This window comes from Apis mellifera, linkage group LG9, assembly GCF_003254395.2.
Source record: "Apis mellifera strain DH4 linkage group LG9, Amel_HAv3.1, whole genome shotgun sequence".
Lineage (NCBI taxonomy): Eukaryota > Metazoa > Arthropoda > Insecta > Hymenoptera > Apidae > Apis > Apis mellifera.
Window position 1 is genome coordinate 5,450,031 of NC_037646.1, and position 24,119 is coordinate 5,474,149.

The 24,119-nt window shown below is 30.7% G+C and overlaps 2 protein-coding genes and 1 long non-coding RNA gene across 21 annotated transcripts in view; 1 reads left to right on the top strand and 2 right to left on the bottom strand.

Annotated features, from left to right (window-relative positions):
• Positions 1–10,908, bottom strand: part of LOC409024 (tropomodulin) — a 223,300-nt gene extending 212,392 nt beyond the window's left edge. For all 18 annotated transcript variants that reach the window (XM_026442662.1, XM_026442658.1, XM_016913880.2 and 15 more), the window contains exon 1: positions 10,459–10,908. In XM_026442662.1, the coding sequence (XP_026298447.1) occupies positions 10,459–10,635 (177 nt within the window). In that variant the 5' untranslated portion in view covers positions 10,636–10,908. The remainder of the gene's footprint in view (positions 1–10,458) is intronic.
• Positions 10,909–11,114: 206 nt separating this feature from the next.
• LOC113218979 lies at positions 11,115–21,708 on the top strand. The gene is made up of 2 exons (XR_003305292.1): positions 11,115–11,434; positions 21,558–21,708. It is a non-coding gene; the product is annotated as an uncharacterized LOC113218979 (long non-coding RNA).
• On the bottom strand, positions 11,773–13,923 carry LOC409023 (methylthioribose-1-phosphate isomerase). Of its 2 annotated transcripts, none has more exons than XM_006560747.3 (5): positions 13,585–13,923; positions 12,983–13,218; positions 12,690–12,898; positions 12,407–12,531; positions 11,773–12,323 (listed from the first exon to the last, which is right to left on the bottom strand). In XM_006560747.3, exons 1-5 carry the CDS (start codon positions 13,714–13,716, stop codon positions 12,042–12,044), a joined length of 984 nt encoding a protein of 327 aa, XP_006560810.1. In that variant the 5' UTR covers positions 13,717–13,923; the 3' UTR covers positions 11,773–12,041. The 2 variants fall into 2 exon arrangements, with proteins under 2 accessions (XP_006560810.1, XP_392553.1); XM_392553.7 differs by having other exon boundaries at positions 12,407–12,615; positions 13,585–13,922.
• Positions 21,709–24,119: the final 2,411 nt, after the last annotated feature.

Sequence of the window (24,119 nt, forward strand, 5' to 3'; positions counted from 1 at the left end):
TAAAATTTATTCATTCCTTTTCGTAATAAATTTTAATTTTTACAAGAAACTGTGAGCAGGAATTTTTACATTGAACAATTTTGAAATCTATTTATTTATATTTTGTTTTTACTCCATGTTGTTACACATGATTGAATAATTTTAGAAGCGTCTAATTGTAAATTCGATTTTAATTTTACCATCTAAAATTTAATCATTCCTTTTCCTAATGAATTTCAATTTTTATGAGGAACTGTGAGCAGGAATTTTTACATTGAAAATTTTTGATATTTATTTATATTTTGTTTATACTCCATGTTGTTACACATGATTGAATAATTTTAGAAGCTAGTCTAATTGTAAATTCGATTTTAATTTTACCATTTAAAAACTGTGAGCAGGAATTTTTATATTGAAGATTTTTGAAATCTATTTATATTTTGTTTATACTCCATGTTGTTACACACGATTGAATAATTTTAGAAGCGTCTAATTGTAAATTCGTGCATCCCTTTATCAAACTTGGCGTGAGATTAATGGGAAGAAGTAGTGTGCAAGTTATAAATTACATATATATATATATATATATGTAGTTACACCGTTAAAATTTCCGCAAAAGAAACAAAATTTGTTTATGTCGCGATCAATGCCAAGAGCGAAATAATGTCTATTTCTGACCATCCTAGCTATACAGGTGAACGATCTTTCTACAGGGTTTCGTAATTGATTACGATTAAATTCGATGAAAAGTTTCATTTATCGTGAAATGGAAAAATTCTCCCCTTGGGAATAAATAAATTTCTCGAACAATAATATTGTTTCGCGCAACAGTAGTTGATCCAGCGTTCTGAATTTTATTCGAACGTTCGTTTCAAATATTTCGGCTCGACGAGTCGACTTCGAGTTGTAATTCACATTGGAAAAGACGTTGGCAAGCGAGCCGCATCTGCAACGGGAATTCCAATTCCGAACTGCAACAGGTCTAAATAGTAGCGAGCGCGTACCTTACGGCGTGTATAAATAAAGTTAGGGCCGCGAGCAATGACGTGGAAATCGCGGATGAAACAGACGCAGTTGTCGACGTCACGAAAATCCCGCCATCGACTCCGTCGTCGATTCGAAATATCCGGCCCACCCCACCGGCCTACCATTCCTCCCAGAAATTTTCTCGTTCGTTTTCCCAATACGAAATCGTCGAATTTTCTCAAAATTTCAATTTCATTGTCAGTCCAATTTCGAGAAAGAATTATTAAATTTACAATGCAATTATTTCGAAAGAAAGATGACAAATTTATGGATAAGCTTAAGTTAATTAAAAATAGAATAGAGAGATAACGATAAGTCAAAGAGGATGATAGAAATATCATCGACAAAAAAAAAAAAAGTATGACGCGTTAAAATAAAGGGAAATCATGTCGGAAATCGTTAGTAAAACTGCTACACTATGAATTGAACATCCTGAAATTATTCGTGACAGCGTCGCCGGTGCTGTCACGACCTTGTGCGGCTTCTATCCACGATGATGTCATCATGACCGATTAACGCTTCCGCCAAAATCGTCGACCCACACTTCATCGGCCTCGCAAGGGGCCATCGATCTCGTAATCGTCGCGATTTACAATCGCCGGGTACAATTTTAGGCCAAACGAATGAATTGCAAAATGAGAATTCAACGCAACGCCGATCATTGTGCCGTCGAAACGCGTTATTTCGATATTCAAAAAAAAAAAAAAGAACTTTGTAAAATATTCTTTTAAAACGATAAACGCAATACAATAAAAATAACAATTTGAAAAAATATATATATATATACAATCTCGAATTATATGATGATTCCAAGCTGGAATCTTTCCTCGTCGAATAAAAATCCCTCCTCCTACGCTTTTATGTTCATCAACGCGTCATAAAAAGACAAAAAAAAAAAAGAAAAGAAAAGAATGGTTCCACGAAACGATACGAGTTTCGTTTAACGTCACTTTGCCCGCTCGTTGCCAGAACATTGCGATTTACAAATGCTTAGAATTTTATCGAAGGTGTGAATTGCGGAGACCACGATGTCGTCACCTTATGCACCTCCTCGAGGCGCAAGGTCGGCCGACCTAAACGCAAGGCGAGATTTTTGTCAAGACTCCTCGGCCTGTGCCAAGAATTTCGCGATCCACGAGTATACGCGCGTGTGATTGCGCGTCGTGATTTCTTTCTTTCTACGTAACCCCTATCCACGTAGGGATCAGGTGGTCGCAAGATTTTTCGAGAATAGAAACTTTCTTTTTAATTAAAATTATCGATCTGTAATTTGTGTAAATTCTTCCGAACTGAAAGAGTAAATTTTACACGAAATATCTTTACATACCCAATTCCAAATTTATTAAATTAAAAATTAATTTTCTATAAATTAATCTAAAAATTATCATTAATAATATTGAAATACATATAATTTTATCCTCTTTCCTATAAATAATATTTATCATTAAATATTTTCTAGTTATAACTAAAATTATTCGAAATGAATAAGATACAATAAAAATTGCCCCAACAATTAAATTAATTATTGAAAAATAAATTATTTTTTTTAAAAAAATATCTCAATAATTAAATCTTTAGAATAATAACTCACTAATTTGTTCCAATTTTAAATTGGAAATAAATTCTATATACATCTGTGTTGAATTGTAATAAATGTCACAAATCATATCAAATTTTATTCTTTAACTTCGTTGCGGATATTGAATATGTTTTTAGAAATCGAAAGGTGAAAAATATACGTAAAAATAAAACATTAGTATAAAATTCTATAAAGGAAAGGACAACGTAAAAGGAATTAAAATGGTATAAGGAAATGGTGCATGGAAGTGGACAAAGTACGTTCATGGTCAGACAGGTCAAAGAAACTTATAAATGCATTGATGCAATTCTATGAAATTCCTTGGGGAAAAAATGTTGTATCCTGATAAAAAAAATACCTTCTTTGTTAATTAAATTAAATTAAATTAAGTCTAAATATTGATTAACACGATACATAAATATCGTAAATTGGAAATTTTCTTTTCCACGTGATGTAAAAAAAAAATCTTGTCTCATAACTTGTAATTTGAACTCTCAAGGCTTTCAAGTTCTTGCAATTAATACTATAAGGTTTCCTGATGTAAGTCCTCCTTTTTTAATAGGTTTCCAACATCCTACTTATTCCAACACTATCAGCACAGTTTGAAAATATAAAAGTACAATATTCTCCCTATTTTATTCATTTTATTTTAATTTTATCATTCTTAACAAATAAAAAATTCATTCTACTTTTCCAACAAAAATTAGTTTCTAATCTAATTTATAATTTAATTCATTCAATCTCAATTTTATCTTTATTTCTCAATCTATTTTTAAAACGTGTTACTCAATCATTCATCATTTAATACATTTTGATTCAGACTTACTGCTTCCCCCATTAATTTAATCTTTATGAAATAATAATCTCCCTTTTTAATCTAAAAAAAGAATTCATTATATATATTTATATTTATATTTTTCCTCTCGATAAAAAGTATATCTAAAATTTAATTTAAACGCTTTGTTTCAAGGGTATTAACAGGGAGAGAATATCCTGCCATTAGGATTGCGCATCGAATCACCTCAAAGTAACATCGTTATGACAAATCTACTAAACGTTTCAAAGTAACCAACCGGCCACCATAAATCTCGCCGCTCACTGTCACACGAGTCACAAATTAAGACTGTGAAATAATTACTCATGCGAAGATTGGATTCGTCTCCACGAATCCCTTTATACCCAACGAAACGAAATTTCACTCTTTCCAACTCTCTATCTATCTATTTATTTATTTATCTATTTTTAACTCGTGTCGATTTGATCCATTTTCAGGGAAACAAAAAAGGGAGAGGAAAAGAAAGAAGGGTGTGATGAAAATTGAGAATCGAGCAAAGTGGGGAATAAAGAAATAAGAAAATAGTGGATAGCTCTTTAGCGAAATTCATCGTCGTGCAAATTATTCGTCGTTGCTCCTGACGTTCGATTAATCATCGTAATTTCCACTTGTTTGTTTGTCTGGCAACCGTTGAATTATTCCCTGCCGCTTCGAGGGAAAACCGATCTACTCCTTCCCGCTTCCGTTTCCGGAATTACATCGCTCAAAGAGATTCTCCTTTGCAGGCTAAAGAGGGGGAGGGGAAGGAAAGGATCCTGTCGCAAGCTCCCTCATTTTGAAGGTTGAAAGTGTTAAATTGATTTCAAAAGAGGTAGGATTAAATCGATCGATATTTCGAATTTTTAAAGCGAATTTCCAGTTTAGATTTTATCATTTTATTTATCATATTCTTCTCGTTTTATTATTATTCTTGTTACCAAAGTATTTTCAATGGTCAAAGTGAATTTTATTCACGGTATATCCTATTAAAATTTTCTATTCTTTTGGAAGAAGAAGGAGAGAAATTGACGAAATTTTTTTAAAATTATCGGTATTGGACTAGTATTTAAAATTCCATTCCAAAAATATAAGAAAAATGGGGAAACCATTTCGATCGAAGATGAAGAAGAGAATGAACATTCGTTTTATCATCAAAAAAGAAAAAAAAAATAAATTTCGATCCCATTCAACTTAATCAAACCAGGGTAAAAAAGGAGACAAAACAACGTGAAATGACAACGTATATAGCTTCCCCGTATATCCTCACTATCTGCGTACAAAATCCGTGAATTTACGCGTTGTAAAGCGTGAATATACGTTACAGTGATTTCGCGTGATTACATTTCGATGAGAGAGAGAGAGCTTTAAAACCAGCCGATAATCCAAATTTTCGCGTGGGAAATTCGTGAAAAATTGGAGGAACAGGGTGCTACATTGTAAATGCGATCAGCGACAGCCGTAGCGGAAATTCGGTTGGTTCGGAAGATGGATGAATGGAAGGACAGAGGAGGCGGGAAAAATGACACGGAGACGACCACCTTGCGGACCTTGCACCACCTCGTAAATCTCGCGTCTTTTACCTTAAGACTAGAGATTAATAACCGACCCGACCGGCCATCGTATTTGCATCTAACGCGTATTTGTACCGCGTGTCCGTATAAATTTCCTCGGGCAATCTGCTTCTCGTCGAACGTGGTGGTTCAACAACAAGATCACTTTTCTTTTTCTTTTTTTTTTTTTTTTTTGGAGTTAAAAAATGGGATAAATAATGGAGGATAGGTATTTCTAGGTTCAATGATTCGAGTGTTAATTTTTGTTCGATGTATCCATATTGTATAAATAACTATTAAAGTAGATAATTTCATAATTGGAATAATTTATTATTAAAATGTTTCTAATCTGAAAACTAACTAACTCAAAGATTTTCTTCAGAAAATTAAACGTTAAAGAAAAAATTAAAATTTAAGCAAATTTAAAGTAATTGAAACTTTGATTTCATAATAAATAATATTGAAATAATTTTTCATAAATAAGAACATTGAAACTATCGAATATATAAATTGATTTATTAAAATTGATTTATTAAAATTGATAATAAAATTAAACCTATATAGTTAGATCTGTATATCAAAACAATCTAATATTAATCTTGCCACGAATATCTGTATGTTTTTAGTAACCCAAAAAGTCTGTAACTCATCATTTTGACAAGTTTGGTTCTTCCAATATTAAATTATTCGCGAATTGTTTATAATTGCTTAAAAATAATTTGAAAAAACGAAGGATTTTATTTCGATGAGCTAATTTTTTGATTATTGTAATATAATATATATTAATATAATCAGATAAATTATTAATTGTTAAAGTTTCTTATAAAATGGTTAATGCTGTTAATTGGTAATTGATGAATTACCAATTAATTTTGTATTAATTAGAATATCAATTTGATTGTGTACGTACCTTATCGATTCGACTAACAATAAATTTAATTACAGGGAATTTACTATTAAAAATATCTATAAATTGTATACCGAATTATTATTAAATGAAATTGAATTGATTAATTTTACATTACATAAATATAAATTGCCGCGAAACAAATTTTTCATACACAATTCAAATCTGAATATATTCAACTCTTATCTAATGCATATTTATTTCAAATTTGCATATGTAAAGAATTTGTGATTATCAATAATCAATCAATTCAAAGATTTAATCGATCACCAAATATTTCTCATTTTGTAACCAATATTTTTCACTTCTTTCCTCTAATAATAAAACGAAAAAAACAATCTATGAATTACGAGTAATTCTAAAAAATTCTCCCAAAAGATAAAAGCAACCCATCTTTTTTTGTTTAAATTATTTTCATCCACCATTATACAACGTAAATTTCGAATAGAAATTAAGTTTATAAAAAGCAATCGAGCAAAATGAAATATATTTTTTAACAGATGTTCATCCGTAAAACGAATGCTGATCGAAGCCTCGCCCAGACCTTGGTGCTATTTTAAAAGCACATCAGTGCTTCAATTCGATTTCTCGAATCTATTCTAGCCAGCAAGAAACGACGATTTATCATCCTCGAATCGATCGTACATCCTTCCAATCGATCCGCCAATTTCAAATCGATTATCGACCAAGAATAGAAACAAGGATAAAAACAAGGATATTTTGCTTTCTTTTTTTATTCTTTTTTTATTAAAAAGTTACTCTTTCTTAAATAATGCAATATTTAACTGACAGAAATAAGATGCATCTATTTCGTTCGACTTAAAAATTTTGTGCGACAAAAAAAGACAATTATTCATCTTCAAATTACTTTCAAAGGAAATCCTTTAAACTATGACGTTCCATATTTGTTCTTTTTTAATTGTTTCCGCGATTTGTTCGAGATTCTATCGTAGAAACTAATGATTCGATGCTTGAAAAATTTTAAGGATATAAATTATAAGAGAACGAGATTGTGTAAATGTAAAAATATATTTCTCGTAATCGATTACAGATTAATAATTTCACTCAAGATGATCCTCGAAATTATTAAATAATTTTGCAGAAAGAAATAATCGCGCGGATAGTAAACCTTTACACTAACTTTCTGTCCCGAGCAAAGGTAAATACCTTTTGATTGATCACTTCGGTGGCGATAAATTAAATATAGACATATTTGCTCGACAATCAATCAATTATATCAATATTAATATTATTTCCACTTGTTTGGCATGGCTTTGTTTTTAATCTCCATAATGTAATTCATAAGCATGATTTATTTAAGCAGAGTAGTCGCTCGAACAAATTTCAAGAAATCATTCAGGATACATTAGATATACAGAATCTTAAAAATTCTAAATCTAATTACAACTCTGATTGAATTCGAAAAAATCCTCGACTCCAGAGGAAGAAAAAAGTTAATCAAAGAAGGAAAGAATGCCATTTTTCGATGATTGGAAGGAGGATCTAATGTCGATTCTCTGAAAACTGTATCCAACCGATGAAATTTATGCGAATGATAATTCAATGATAATTCGTCTTCCCTCGCGACAACGCAATGATAATAACGATGGGAATGATTTAGTCGGAATTAGTGGAGGAGGGGAGGAGTGCACGTGTTCCCAACGGATTAATACTTCAAGACGGCCAAAACTATGTCTATCTTCGACACGTCTATATGGAACGTCCGGAGGAGAGAGACAGCGGGCTGAAATTATCCTCTTGCCAAGCCCAACCGATCCGAACCGAGTTATTATTGAAAGCCTTCCGCGAGATCCCGGCCGGCGACGTGTTTAATTAAATAAATATTTATCCACGCGGCGAGAACCGATTTGCGAAATCGATCTGGATATGATCGAACTCGAGTTGTTTCCACTCGTTCCAAAATACTTTTCCTACTTTTCCAGGTGAAAATCTTGTCTTCCTTCTTTTCTCTTTTTTTTCCAATCCATTTTCGAACATTAACAACTTAGAGATAGATATTTTCTGGCGATTGAATTAAATTGATAGTAGAGAAATTTAATTTGGTCAAAATCTTATATTCTATCTACGGAGAGAAAATTTTTAAGAAAGATCGGATTTGACTCGTTTCTAAAAGAAAAATGGATCGAATGAAGATGATATATCAAAGTTACTTTCTTTTCGTTTCACTAGAAAAAAAAGGAAAGAGTAGAATTCTGGAAGCAGAATCCGGGCAAACACGATCATCATCGACAAACAAATCTATCGGATAAACCTTGTCTGGAAACGAGGCATAGCATAATCGGCGCGAGACAAAAGGCGATTATCATTAATCGGAAGTCCCAATCGCGAGAGAATCTCGGCGGGGCATTCATCGGCCGGATTTACGCCACCTCCCCCATCTTCTCGCCTCGTGTCCGTTGCCAGATCTAAAACCGTCGTGCCGACAATGACGTAGAATCCGAGTAAATCGCGCCCGTTGTCCGCTCATTTTGCATTTAAACGCCGCGCCGCCCGGACTAATCTTTCTTATCCCCGCGCCGCGTGTCGCTTCGCCGCGTCGATTTAATTTCGTGCCCGAACTACCCTTTTGTCTTTTAAAAGCCCGACACCAGCCTCAATGGATCGCGCAACTTCGTTGGAAATCGTTCTAATTCCTCCCCCTTTTCCCCCCATTTTAAATTGGGAAGGAAAAGAAGAAGGCTGGAAGTTTCGTTCGCTTCTATTTTCGCCCCCCTCCCTCTCTTGTTCTTTCTCTTTCTCTTTTTCTCTCTTTGCGTAGGATTTCCTGAAGAACGGGGTGTCTCGTTTGTTGTTAGAAAAAAATGTTTCTCGTTTCGTTTACCAATGTAAATCTTTGGGAACATTAAGGGGATGGAAGGTTTCTTTTTCTTAGATTCGATCTGGTCTGTTTGGAAACGTAAAACATGGTTTTATATCGATGCCTATATAATTTTTACAGTGATGAATTGAATATTTAAGATTGGATATTTGGTATTGCATGTAAAATTGTATTTAATTGTAGAGTTAAATGATTTTTAAATGGTATGTTATTCTATATTTTTCTTTAATATTAATAGAGAAAGAGTTTCTGTTTATCAAAAATGTTGAATGGATAATAAAGTATTTGTGTGGAGTAAAAGTGAAAGAGAAAGCTATGAATTTTTTCTAATAATAATAATAATAATAATAGTCTCTTTTCTCTAGTTAAATTGATTACAATTCGTTGATGGATTCGTTCTAAATTAATAAATAAATTATAAATTAAAAATAGACAATCGTGTTTACATTTGGTTTCGAATCTATATGTATTTTCCTCGATACGTCAATTTTACGCATTAGACTTGGATAAACTGAAGTAGATTTGAATCATATTATGTGCAATAAAATCTCGAAATCGTTCCAAATATTATCAAATAACTATTATAAAATTTATAGAATTTCTAAAAATCTAAACTTATCATTAAATCCTCTAATATTATTATCAACAATTAATAAAAATGATATAATCATAGAAAAATATATATAAAAATTTTCACACGTGTAAATTGACTATGAGTTTTAAGCATTTTGTCTAAAATAAACTATCTTATAATGTTAATGCTATAAATATTACAAATAAATTGCTAACAATTTTTAAAAAATTAAATTTATATGCTATTAAAATATTCCTTTGCATAAATATAACTTTGCATAAATATTGAACCAAACGAATGGCTAATTTTATTTAGAAATATATAAAAATAAAAAAAATGTATAAAATAAATGATTCATAGAAAATAGTTGTACGAGAATAAAAATTGCGTCAATAATTACTATTTAAAATTAGCCATTAAACCAAAAACTTGTGCATTTTAATTTATGGCATCTTTGATCCGCCCACATTCGATAATATTTTTGATCTATATTTATTACGTAACTAGTAAATATTGAAATCTGTTAATTGCATGTAACTTGGCTAACTTCAAATATAAAATCACATCTAATCAATAAATATCAGTAATCGTTAAAATATTTGTAATATATTTTATAAAAAAAAATCATGATATAAAATATGTAAATTTAAAAAAAAAAAGTATTCACGATATAAAGCAGCTAATACCAATGAAAGTTCGGAATTCTGTTTTCATATATAGGTTATTCATTGTTGGATACGACGGATATCGTTAAATAAAATTACGCGCCAAATAAAATCGATAAATAAATCGCAGGAAAATTCACGAATCGAAATAAGTCGATTTCGCCCAGTCATCCTTGACGAATATATCAAAATAAACCGAGATTTTCGACTAAGCGTCGTCGAACAGAAGTCTGGGCGTTTATTTTTGGCGTACACGAATCGTATTCCCAAAAAAAAAAAAACGCCTTAAATATCCATGCATTCTTATTCAACGTTCCAATCGTTATTCGATCATATATTTATCGATACCGTCATCTATTATCGTTACAATTATTTATGAGAGGTGGGAAAAGTGAACAAACATAATTCGAAATTTAAGGCGATGGAGAGAACACGACGTGTTTGTAATAAACGCCCACGTCAGAGCGTCACGACGAATCTCAGTTACCGTAATCGCACGTGTCACTTAAATATGTCGTCACTTACCTCTTGGATCTTGTAGCTGGTCCGAATCGTCTTTCGTTTGGTAGTTGTAACCTCGTAAGTCTCCTCGACGGTGGGCGCCTCGTCGTCTTCATTGTTATTGCCATTGTTTTCGTTGTTGAAACCATCCTTGTTGTTCCCCGACAAAGTGTCAGGACTGAGGACGTCCATAGCATCCATCCCCGCGTTTTCTGTATCAGCTTCCAGATTGAACAATCGTATCAACGAACTAATCGTTCGAGAAGAATTCGAAGCCTATTATCGATGTTTCGATCAACGTTCGATTGATACGTAAATGTCACGGGAGAGGGTTATGTACACCGAGAATGGTATGAATGTGCCCGAAACGACTGCAAATTGGCTCGTACAACAAACACGCGAAAAACTTCGATGAGTAACTGACGAAACTATTCCAGGATCGACGAAGTTCTGCACGAAGCGGAGAGACTAACCGTACTAAAGCACCACGGTTCGAGAAATCCGTCGCGAACACGTTCCCGCGCGCCTTTCAACGGCGAAAATAGATTCTCAAATTTTCCCGAAGCAAGTGCACGCGTCGTGACTATGTTAAATTCGTTGTTCACCACTGCGATAAATATTTTGCCACAAATCACGATTCGATCAGAATCACTATTCCCTTTGGTACAAGTGTATTCGATGTCTTCGTTTAAAATTACTTCTTATGACTGATCACGTTCGAACATGTCTACAAGAAAACGCGCCATGAAGCCATACAATTGACACTTGCGAGACTTTTATCGATTATCGAAAAAATCGAGTATTGCACATGGCTTCCCTCGGTGTTAAAATCCTACTTGTTCATTCTCTTTTCTGTATTCATTTATTTATTTTATATATATTTTTTTGTGTATTGTGAAAAAAAATATAATTGTGACGAAAATTTGTGATGAGAATTTGTGATGAAGAATTAATAGTTCGCAAGTTAAAAAGTGTAACTTTGAATTCAATGCAATTAACGGTAGGAAATTTAAAAATTTTATTTTAAAATAATTTTTTCTATTATAATACATATTTAAATAAATATTGCTTCTCTTATTCCATATTTTAATTATATTGTTTCGTATCATTTTTTATTTTATGAATGAAATTTATTTTGCAATGATATCTTATGTGTTAGAAAATCAAAAATTGCCAATCGCGTGCATTACGTTATAAAGTTTAGGCATTCATGCCATCTGATGGTGGTTAGGTTAACTAAAATCATCGAAATACACGATTAAAAATGTTTCAATTATTTGTATTTAATATTCATCAGTCAATAATATTCGTTTCTTTCTCTTAATATTAATACAACTATTTGTTCGAGATATAAATATATTTATAAAAATCACAGCGAAGTCAATAAGGCATATTCGAACGCAAACACATATATTCACAATACATTTTGTTGCGTCCATTTAGCTTAATGTGTTCAAATAAGCGTAATCTGCCAATAATTTTATTATAACACGAAGTTATTAAATAAAAAGATGTATCAACAATTTTTTATAATATCAAAGTCATTGATTGATTCATTCGTATAAATGTATCCAGAAAGATTTTTTTTCTCGTAATTATGAGTTTATTTAGTTTATCTCATGGGTTTTCAATTGTAATAAATCTTGAGGTCTGTAAACTCCAACTTCTGTAATAATGCCCTTAATGAGGTTAGCTGGAGTTACGTCAAATGCTGGATTCCAACATTGTATCCCAGGTGCTGCAATTCGTTGATCGTTTATATGAGTTAATTCCCTTTCTGGTCTTTCTTCAATAATAATATGATCACCACTAGGAATACTGAAATCAATAGAGGTTCTGGGAGCTGCTACGTAAAAAGGTACATTGTGATATTTAGCAACTATGGCAATCTAAAAAAACGAAATAAAATTAATCATGTATGCATTAAATATTTAAAAAAAATCTCAATTAAGACAATTGTTGCATATATTACTTGATAAGTTCCAATTTTATTAGCTGTATCACCATTTGCTGCAACTCTATCTGCACCAACAACTACAGCAGAAATATTTCTTGACTTCATAAGAGCTGCCACCATATCGTCGCAGATAAGAGTAGCTGGAATATTTTCATATACTAATTCATATGCAGTCAATCGTGCTCCTTGATTATATGGTCTAGTTTCAGAACAATATACTAATTCTGTAAGAGTAATTAGTACTACACAATTTTATCATTTAAAACATAAAAATTAAAAAACATGCAACAAATGTTACCAAGACTATTTTTTTTGTGAAGCGATCTTATAACACCTAAAGCTGTACCATAACCTGCTGTTGCAAGGCTACCCGTATTGCAATGGGTTAAAATTCTAACAAAATTATCCCCAGATACATTTTTTAAAATTTCTTGAGCTCCATAATCTCCAATAGCTTTGTTATCTGCAATATCCTTTTCTAACATAGCTTCTATGGCTTTGATAAACCTATAAGCATTATTATTACTAGTAATAATGTCAAAGACAATTTAATTTTGCTAAATTTAAACCAATTCTTATATATTTTTATACCTTTCTTGCATTTCTATTACATTAACAGTCTCATCTTTACTGAGTTTATTAGCCAGTTGAATTAATTCATCGGCCGCTATTTTCATATTTACTGCTGTTGGTCTAGCAGAGACCAAGTAATTTAATTTGCCTTCAACATCTTGTCGAAGATTCTTCTTGTCAATATATTTCTCATTCTTGATCTCTGTTGCCAAGCTTAAACAACCCACAATAGCGATAGCTGGGGCACCTCGAACCTACGTTAAAAAAAAATCAAAAAATATTAAAAAAATCAACTAATAAAATACGAAAAATTTTTAATTCTCTCTATTGAAACAGTAATAAATCGACCCACGATAAACGATTTAAATAAACTAATTCTTCCAATTAAAATTTTGTCCGCGCGAATCGTTTCAAATTGCTATAGTTTTCTTTATTGCAATTTAACTATTCAAACGCATTTAGCTTTTTATTATTCGTCAATCGAAGCATTGAAACGTCATATCAATTCATATCTTTCGCATTTATGCCCGTATACAACCTACGTTTAACGCGAATAGAATCGACGCGACATAGATCGAAATAAAAATTTTCACCCTTCATTCAATCAATAAATAATGTACCTGCATATTATTGATGACTTTCCAACCATCCTCCACACCTCTGACAGAGATATACCGGGACATTGCCGGTAGTAATATTTGATCAAGTATTTCTAACTTGCCATTTTCCCATTTAATCGCTTGAAGCGTCATTTTAATCCGTCAAATGTGAACACGTGTCTTGTGAGGCACTGAGTGACGATATACTTGCAGATTCGAGACGCGGTTAACAGAACCGCGGCTTCTTAGTTTCTGAATGAAACGAGACTCCGTTCATTTGAAGCTCACGTGTACTTCGAATGGCCGTGAAGTCTATCGTAACGACACTACCGACGTACTGTGAAGGTATCACGTGTACAGACGTATCTTGTGCCTATGTATAAATTAGCCCCGCATTCAGCGCTATCTGTCGACGTCTGAACTAACTAAACACCCTCTTTAAGCGGAAGTCTTATTGGACGAATTATTCAATAATATTACTATATAATCCCAAGAGATAATCCTAAGAAAAAAAATGTACAACGAAGCTTGAAAAATCCTTAAAAAATCTAGAAATATCTAAAATAAGTCAAACAAAATTCCGGGAAAAATAAATAGCATTTTTCATCAATAACTTTTTATGTTAATAATGATATAAACTTGCTACATTTATTTCAAAAAAATTAAAAAAGAAAGGAAAGAAAAAGTCTATTTGTTGATGAAGTTTCAAACTATTCCTTATAAAATATTATCATTTTCAATTTTTCAATATTGTGGTATCTATAACAGATTTAATCAAGATCAATCAAATAAAATTTTATTTATTTGTTTATTATTAAAAATTGTAATAATTTTATCACATCTTGAACAATTTTTAATTTTCATAATAAATAACAAACTCACGTTACAATCCAACTTATCGTGCATTTGTAAATAATTCACATGATTGTGTACAATGTGCATTGTAAGATAACTGCAGAATATTCTGCCAACAATATCATTGAAAACATTATATCATTTTTTTTTTTTTTTACGAGTCGACTATTATATATGTATGTTTATAAATGTATATTAAAAGTTTAAAAAAAGTTTAAAAAATGACTAATTGTCATTTAAATATCAATTTTTCTGTCATAATAATTCAGTATACAGATTATTTTCACGACATTGTAATTTTTCAGTAAAATTTTTCTAATATAATTTTGAAAAGAAGTTTTTATACTTCTTAATCTTTTTAATTTTGCTCTATTTATTTAATTTTACTTACTTAATTTTAGGTTAATTTAATTATTAAAAATTATTTAATTAAATTTTTTAATTTATTTTTTCTTTTTAAACTAAATAATAAAAGAAATAATTATAGTATTAAACTTTTCATTTTTGAATCTTCTTTCTTTTCTCCTTTTTGCTTTGTTTGAGAAACTTGGGTCGAGTAATTCATAGCGAAGAGTACCTTCTTTTGGTAGAAAATTTTACCTGAAAATTTTACTTGAGGTAATTGTCGTGATTCATGACATTCATGATAAATGACGCATACAGCACAGAATATATCGCATTTTTCACTAATTATGGATTTCCTAGCATATCTACAATAGTATTAGGTTGACGAAAAATAAATAACCAATTTAAATAAGTTAGAATTTACTATTCTCTTATATTCTAGCAAATATTTATTATTTTCAATGATCTTTATATCAAAAAGATAAGATTTTATACAATATAACATATAATTATTACTTCTATGTATTTTTAAATAAATTTTTTTATCTCATGAAGAACGATAACATTGTTTTTCCTCGCGTATTTGAAATTAATAACAATAACAATTAAATGCATAATATAATTATGTATCGATAGAATCAATTTAATTAAATAATACGAATCTTTCGAAGCAGAAATTTCTATCCATCAGAATTGATATGATAAACGAAGCTTTGCAGAAAATCTATTAATTTAATAGCTATAAATTATTGATCAAAAATTTATAATCGGTTTTAAAAATTCACAACTTTGATCAAACGTTAAATTAAAATCTTTCGTTCGTACGATTGTATTAATCTACAATCTACAATCTATCGTATTAATTTTTTAATAACAAAATTACCAAAAGATTCTATGCAGCTATCTAAACAAATTGTATGCAATAAGGAAAGTGGCTCGAAAAATTTCCCAAGTTGTTAACGTGTGTTTACATACACTTCGTTTCGTCACTCTGTGACAGAGTCTCAACTCACCGAAAAATCGTCTCGAAATCGTTCAACAAATATCGTGGCAAAACGATAACACGTGGAAAGTGTCGATAACGATCGTCGAAAGTCGCTAGAATGCATTTGGATGGCGGCCGACTTAAGCTGTGCACTCTCGTGCATTTCGGTACAAAGAAAATCACTCTCATTCCCGATGCAATTCGTCGCTTTGATCCTTTACATGATTCCAACGGCCACGTGTTCACTCGTGGCCGAATGCTCGCAACATATTTCGAGTGCAAACTACCCCATTTACTTGCTACGTTTTAAAAAAAACCTTTGCATTTCAAAATAGACTGCACTTTTCACATGGCCTGGCCGCTCGTTGAAAGCGTAATGTCACCAGGTGAATTTCGATCGTTTTTCCGAGGATTTTTCGTCTTTCCCATATACAGCCAATAGGATCGAATATATCAGAGAAAATTCCATCAAAGCTTGATGAACTTTTTTGCATGAAAGATTGCTTAAGAACATCTTTATATATTTATTGCTTAATTGTTATATATAGAATTAAAACGTCCATTCAATTTTTAATTAAAATATTTTGACATTTCTTTTTCAATTTATTTATGATATCATATCGAATCTTTAAATACGTTTCAGGAAGGATTTTCATCAAGTTTTTTTTTTTTTTATTGATTTTATTATCATCAATAATTGTTTTGAATTTGTTAATGTCAAGGTCTGTATTTAAATTCTTTCAATTTCGATGCACGTAATTCATTAAAGCTCACGGTTAAAAAGTTTATCTTTATTTATAAAATTACTAATTGGTATCACAGAAATGTGATGGACGAATGATACAATGTGATTATTGTGCGTCGTTGCGATAAGATACATTGCACAATATTAAAAGTAACGTTATCAAAGATTAATTTATTTATCTCGAGGAATTTGAAAAGTCGTAAAATCATACACTTTGAATACGATTGTTCAAGTTCGAGGTTGTTGTATCGAGATTAATTATGATAAATTATGATTTAATTCAATTGCAATATAATTATACATACGTATTCTATGATAAATAATATTGTTCGTAAAACAATATATATTTTACAATTTTATAAAAGCATATTTTCTTTTTTTTTTTGATTTACAATTGTATCGTATAATTTAAAACTTTTTCTTTTTTTTTTTTAACTGTACATATCTTAAAGAAAAAAATTTCTGCTTAAAATCTTGATGTACAAAAGAATGTATTCAGCGATAAAAATATGAAACTTAGAAATCAGGATAGATAAAACGTGATATACGAGCTAATCAATTTTTAAGTGGCATATACATTACACGAGACTCGTCATCATAGGATCCTTTCCCATTAATCAATATAGCTCGTGTTTTGTTAATTTTTGATGAAAAAAAAAATCTAACTACACGCAACGTGTCAATGATCGATTCGTCTCATTACATACGAGGCACAATAAATAATACCAGTTATAAATAACTAAAAAACTATTATAGTTAACATAAGATGTATAATTTCGATTTCGAACGTCAAAAAATTAATTTACACTAAAATATTATAATACTTTACTATCTCGCTACTTTTGCTCTCACTCTAAAAATAACATAATCTTTGGCACTGATAAACGAACTAGTCTTAGTATCTTCAACTCTAATTCCTGTCATATAATCATTCTGCTCTCATTTTTAGCTAAATCATTCTCAAAAAAAAATAATAATCGACTCGAGTCAACAACACGATCCCATATCGTACAAGATGATTCAAAAGTGTGATGAAAATATTAATAGAAGATAGCCTTTGGAAAAAAGAAAAAAAAAATATCGAAAAAATTAACGTCAAATGTTCCAGATCAGTTTCAATACATTTTCAACGAATCATTTTCTTTTACTCAGATGCCAAAGGTTATCATTGGCCATATTTATATCGTTATTCGTGTGATACGATATAATGAAATAAATTATAATGAAAACAATTGCAAAAACAAACTCATACCAAATTAATACTGTTTCGTATTAATGAATAATCATTTTTGTCTTGTAATATAATGACTTATGAATAGAAAGTTCTTGTCGCATGCATCACTGTGTTGCAAAATCTAAATATATCCATTTGTTGACCTACATTAATATTTTCTTTCCACATTTTGGTCGAGAAAGAAATATTAAGACACAAGTTTTATGAAATTTGATTAATCGTAATTGAATTTAAATTTAATCCTTCGTTATTAATTTGCAATTTAAGGTTACATCAAATATGAATTTATTAATGCTTTTTTCTTTTAAATGAAATAAAAAAATTTTTATAAAATAGGATCAATAATATTGAAGATATTTAACATTTTACATGATGAAGAAAATATAATAATTTATACTAAAATTTATTATATTAAAAAAATGTTCATAATTCGTATTAAATTAAAATTTTATTAAAAATAGACGTTTCAAAATATTTATTATTACAATTATGATGAAGATTTTACTTTTTCTGATTTTTAATTTCGAATCTTTTTTTGTTGATCGTCCTGTAGAACAAACTCGATTCTATCATTGAAAGCAATTAACTAATTCATCATTGAGCTCGTTTAAAACAAGGCAAATAACTCAACACTCGTTCTCTCGATCTTTGTCGATGATGCAGAAAATTTTCAACGATTTAAATTTTAATATTTGATTTTTTTAAATAAATGTCTTCAAAAATATATAAGACGAATCTCTTGAAATTTTGTTCACAGTGAAGAAAAATTTCAAATTTTTGATCAATAACGCACATTTTTTTATGTTTTTAAATATCCAATCATAAAAGAGAAAGTTCTTAACTTCTATTTCGTAGAGTTCACGTATTTGAATAGGATAATTGTACTATGGTCCATCATCCAAAACTTTAGACGGATTAAATGAGAAAATTACTTTATTATACCATTTCAACTAAGTATAGCCATAATAAAGATAGGGTCAGTTATTATCAACCTAATCCCTAATAAAACCGTAATAAATTTAGGTATTTCTCCTACCTGTCTAAAATGTCTTCCAGTTAACATTCTCTGAATTATTTTTACAAATAAAATTGTTCTTGTATTTTTAACCTCAGAATTTTAATATATGTAGATATATTTTACAATTGATTTAAATTTTTATACAGTTTTTTGACGCAATTTTGCCAATTTTTCTTTATGATTGAATTTATCATTATTCATGAAACGATTCAATAATGATAAATTAAAAAAAAATTAGCAAGCAAGATTATTTATCTTAAATTATTACTATGATAAAAGCTAGAAAGTCTTATAAATTACTCTGACGCTTGATATATGATCACATCAGTGTTGACCAAACGAATTCAACTTAATTCAATACAATAATACATATTTGTTAACATCTGTCATCATCGATGTATTTCTTCGAAACATTCCTTTTAGAAAATAGTTTCTTCGAACTATTTCTGATTTTTGAACTATATAAATTACCAATAAGATAACAAAAAAAATGTGACTGTGTTACGTGACTAATTCGATCTAATTTTTTTCTCGCAAAATTAAAAAAAGAAAATTCATGAAAGAAAGAGTGAAAAACATCGTCCATTCAATAGGAATTTTTAATTAAAAAAAAATATATTTTATCATATTAAATACATTAATTTCTTAGAATTTTATTAATTTGCAAAAATTCAGAGATAACTTAATGAAATCGTGATCCTCAACTAGTACTTTTTTTTTTATAGGGAATAATTGTTGTCAATTAATATATCGAAAAATATAGTTCTATTTAAATAATAATAATAATAATAATTTGATCTCTATCCATTTACAAAAACATAGAAATAAAATCAGAATGTTATCCTTGAAAACATTCATTTTTTATCTAAAAAATTTATTTTCTGCTATGAAAGAGAAAAAAAAAATAATGACATAAATCAAGATGATCCTAGAGAGACATCCTCCTATATAAAATAAGTATACACGATGTATAAAAATGCGTAATAAATCGCAGAGGGCGTTAGAAGCACTCCGTGTATTCTTTTTTTTTTTTTTTCATGGTTGGTATTTCAAAACGTGGAACATGGAACGGAGTCAACACAAAATATCGTGTCTACCCTCTATAATACATCGTCTATGCTTTTATTCTCACGATAGAACAAGTTACCTACCTTTTCCGTGTGTATACGCACGGTAGGTTAGTCTGTCTTCTTAGAAAGACACACTATATGCCCAAGACTTTCTGGTTTTCTTCTTTACCCGAGGGTATTTTTGCTCGAGTCATTGTTGTCAGAGGAACGGTGGTACGTTTAACTTGGTGGTTGATTTAAAAAAGTTTCCAAGTGGATATTTAAGTTTGGTAATGGAACGATTAAAAATGAACAATTGAACAGTAGGGATGTACTTTCGAATGATTGTCGCGATTTGATAACGAGAAATCGAATTTTTTATTCAGGATAATTTAAACGAAGAATTCAAGTTTCTTAGAACTTAGGGGAATTTTTTTATATTAAACTTAACGTGAATTTCGAAAATTTTCTAATCGTTCTCGATTATAATTATATAAAATCTACTTGCTACAATTATTCTATTTAAATTAAAAATCATAAGTTGTAAAGAATAAAGAAACATAGAGGATAGAAAAACAATGAAACAATAGATTTACACAAATTCATAGTCACTTTAATTAAATATATCTATGTACATTATAGGTACATCATAATACATTTACCATATGACGACTGTACAGCTTAGCAGCACTTTCAATACTGTTCACAAAAATACATCGCATATAAACGAGCAATCAGTTTATACGCAAGGTCGGCCCAGGACTTGCGACCACACGAAGCGCCTTTATATCTCACACTCTCTTTCTCACACACACTCTCTCTCTCACTCTCTTTCTCACTCTTTCTTTCTTCCTGTTCCGGTTCGTGGCCGCGAAACACGGGCTTTTATGTACAAAAAAGATTTTTCGGCTCGAGTCGCAGGTCGGGCTAAAAAAAGGAAGGAACATGCCACGAGAAAGTACGATATCACCAGGAGTCGAAACTGTTCGCGAAGATGCTCTCGCTTAAAATTATTTTTATCAAACTTCCTCTTAACCTAGTTAGCCGAATAATCGAGCCAACGTTAGACAGATCTTAAAAGTTTAGGAAAAAATACATCGAAAATGTGGAATCAAGTTTTTTTTCTTACGATATTTCTTTCGAGAGAAATTCCATTTTGAAAATTTGCGAGCGCAATGATTCAAGGATAATTTTATTAAATTAATTAATCGAAATCGTGACACATAGGTTTTTAAGACAAAAGTAGAAATTAATCTTTCGTCTCTTTGCGTTTTTTTCAAATTAAGACTAAGATTTAATTTTAAGAATTTTGCTCCCGTAAAATTTCAAATTCAATTTCCCAAAGAATCGTCCCACAGGTCGAAAGAATTGTTAAAAAAAACGTGTCTAAACGAAATCTTTAACAACCCCCACAACCCTTCCTTCAAAGGACTCCTCGAAAATTAGCAATTATCAATTGAACAATTACGATCATTTGAAATGATAGAAGACGAATTCCACCGATTTCGAAGAATTATATTATCTTTCGAGATTTATTTTATTTTTTTCCGAGCACTTTTTTTCCCACAGCTTTCAACCCCTTGTATGTTCACAGGAAGTGTATTTATCAACAAACAGATCCGATCGCCCAAGCGGGCCGCGGATATTTTACCTTAAGTACCATCGAAGAAACACGAGATATTGACACTTTTTGATACCGTTGATATTTTATACAATTACATAGAGTTTGTGGTGCAATGAAATCTGGCCTTTTTTTTTTTTAGCTGTCGCTTCGAGAACGCCGAATCGGTTCCGCGACCCCGAGGATCGAATCCAGACGTGGGCGCATCACAATTCTGTTATCTGTGCACAACGAGGAACGACAGAAGGGGGTCCCGCGCAATTGTTATCTATACGAAAAAAAAAAAAAAAAAAGTACACAGAACCGACATCGCGTTCTCCGACCGCGTTATCACAATTTTTCTTTATAACCCAATCTCACTCTCTCTCTCTCTCTCTCTCACTCGCACTCGATTTATTCTATAACTCTCACACGCTGTGTCACAATGTGCTTTCAAGAGAATTGTATGTATTTGCAATTACTATATACAGAAACGAATTTGTTCTTGTTGCTGTTGTTGTTGTTATTATTATTAATATTATTATTATTATTAATATTATTATTTTATTTCGCGAAAACAACTTAAGGAACATTTGGTATCGAGGGCAATAATTCGGTCGGATGACGACGGCCTGCCACGAGAAATCGAAACCAACCCCTTTCCTCGATTCTTAAGCGATTGACATTTGTTGATTGATAAGAGTACGTTTGGTTTGGGGGGGTCTTGGAGTAGAAACCAAAGTGATCGAGATTTTGATTCATTCGATTTTGTATCGTTTCGAACATTCTTCTGGAAAAAGTGGGATCGATCAGTTTGGTCTCCCCTTTTCTGTTCTTCTCTCGGAATTTTTTTCGTGACGATTATTAACGATGCTGTATGATCGATAACGCGGAAGAAATAAATAAACTTTGTATCAAGAAAAGATACAAAAGTTGAAACTTATTATAACTTATTACAAAAGAAGCTAAGTTATAGCAAGCCTCAAAGATTATTTCGAGATTTTATTACATCATATAAACGTTATTTATTATAATTAGTGTTGTTTCAATGATTAATGAAACATCGTGTTTAAAATTATCGTAGATAAAACTTCACCTAAACCAAATTCGTTCTTCTATGCTGCATATACATGTAATTGTATATTTAATAAGAACGTAATAAATTATAATTTTTAAAAAAAAAAGGGCAAACGATTGATGAATAAAAGAAAAATAATTTCTTTCCTCGATTTGCGATCGATTATTAATAATTGCCAATAAGTTTTTAAACAGATTCGATTCGATCGATATCTGACGATTAACCGTGCAGAAACGTTTTCTCCTACTCCTTTAACCGGAAGCTACGTTTCGAGTCGTGTTGTCACTGGTATACCACAAGTGTACGCGCCACTCGTGGCTGCTGATCGGGGCGCCAATGAATTGGAATTCCAAGTTTGTAAACGTTGCCACAGCGAGAATGAATTTTCTGCTATTCTGGCCGGTATCTGAATTGTGGATTTGCGGTTAAAAGTTTGAGAGTTGAGAGGATTGTGTGCTCAGAAGGAAACCGGGCTTCTTCGCCATTGATGTTTCACGATGCTTAAATAAATTGTTGTTCGAGCATAAAAGGATGATTATTATGTTCCTTAGTTTCTCGATATTTTTTATCGTTTATTTTTTATTCGAGTTTGAAATAATGTGTATATATATGTGTGTATGTGTGTGTTTTTGTATTATAAAATGTATCTTAAAAAATTGGATAAATTTTAGAAGATGGATCAACGTTGAATAAAATTTAAAAAGAAAGCATTTTTTATACAACGAAGGTATAAAATTTAATATTCGAATTTTTGTTAAACACTGGTTCAAAGGTTTAATAAATTGAACATTGTCAATATCTCTCCTCTAATAAATCTAAAAATTTAAACTAGTCAATCATCTTTGTCTAAGTATCGATTTGGAATCTTTATGTCTTTTCTGTATTTTCTGTATTGTTCATTTGTTGCGAAAAACTAAAATCTACGAGATAAAGACGGCGAAGAGAAACAAAGTGCGTTTGAAACAATGGAACAATATAAATATATATCACCTTTTATAAGGGAAAGAGATTATTCAAACGAGCCATTCCAATAAAACTTATCCTGAAACATTCATTATTATTATGCTTAATGTTGGCCGATATTCGATTCAGATTTTCGATAAGAAATGGCCGGGACGTGAAGCTGCAATTTCGTAATTTAAAATCTCGGAACACTGTTTCCCATGGAATACAGTTTAAAATTTTTTTATACACTTATCTCCCGGAAACGATTTAACAGATTTATGAACTTTTATGTGAAAAATGAAACCACGAACGTGACAGAAAATATAAAATCTAGCGAGATGATGTACGAGATCGCTTAATCTTTATCAAAATAATAAAAAAAAGACGAATAATTTTTGATAAAACAAGATTGATACTTGAAAAATAGAAACTTTTATACATGCCCCTATATATTAATGATTTTAATGTTCAAATCTATCCTTAAATTTTCAAATTTTATATATTTCTTCTTTTTTAAATTTTATTTCTCTACTTATTTTCTAAATAAATAATGATTGAAATATTTCAACATAATTTTAAACAATGTGAAAATTTAAAATACAATACGAAATATAAATATTTTACTTTAAATAATATAATATTTCCATATGTTGCTCGTATGGAAATAAAGCTTCACATTTTATGCTACTTTTCCTTTATGGA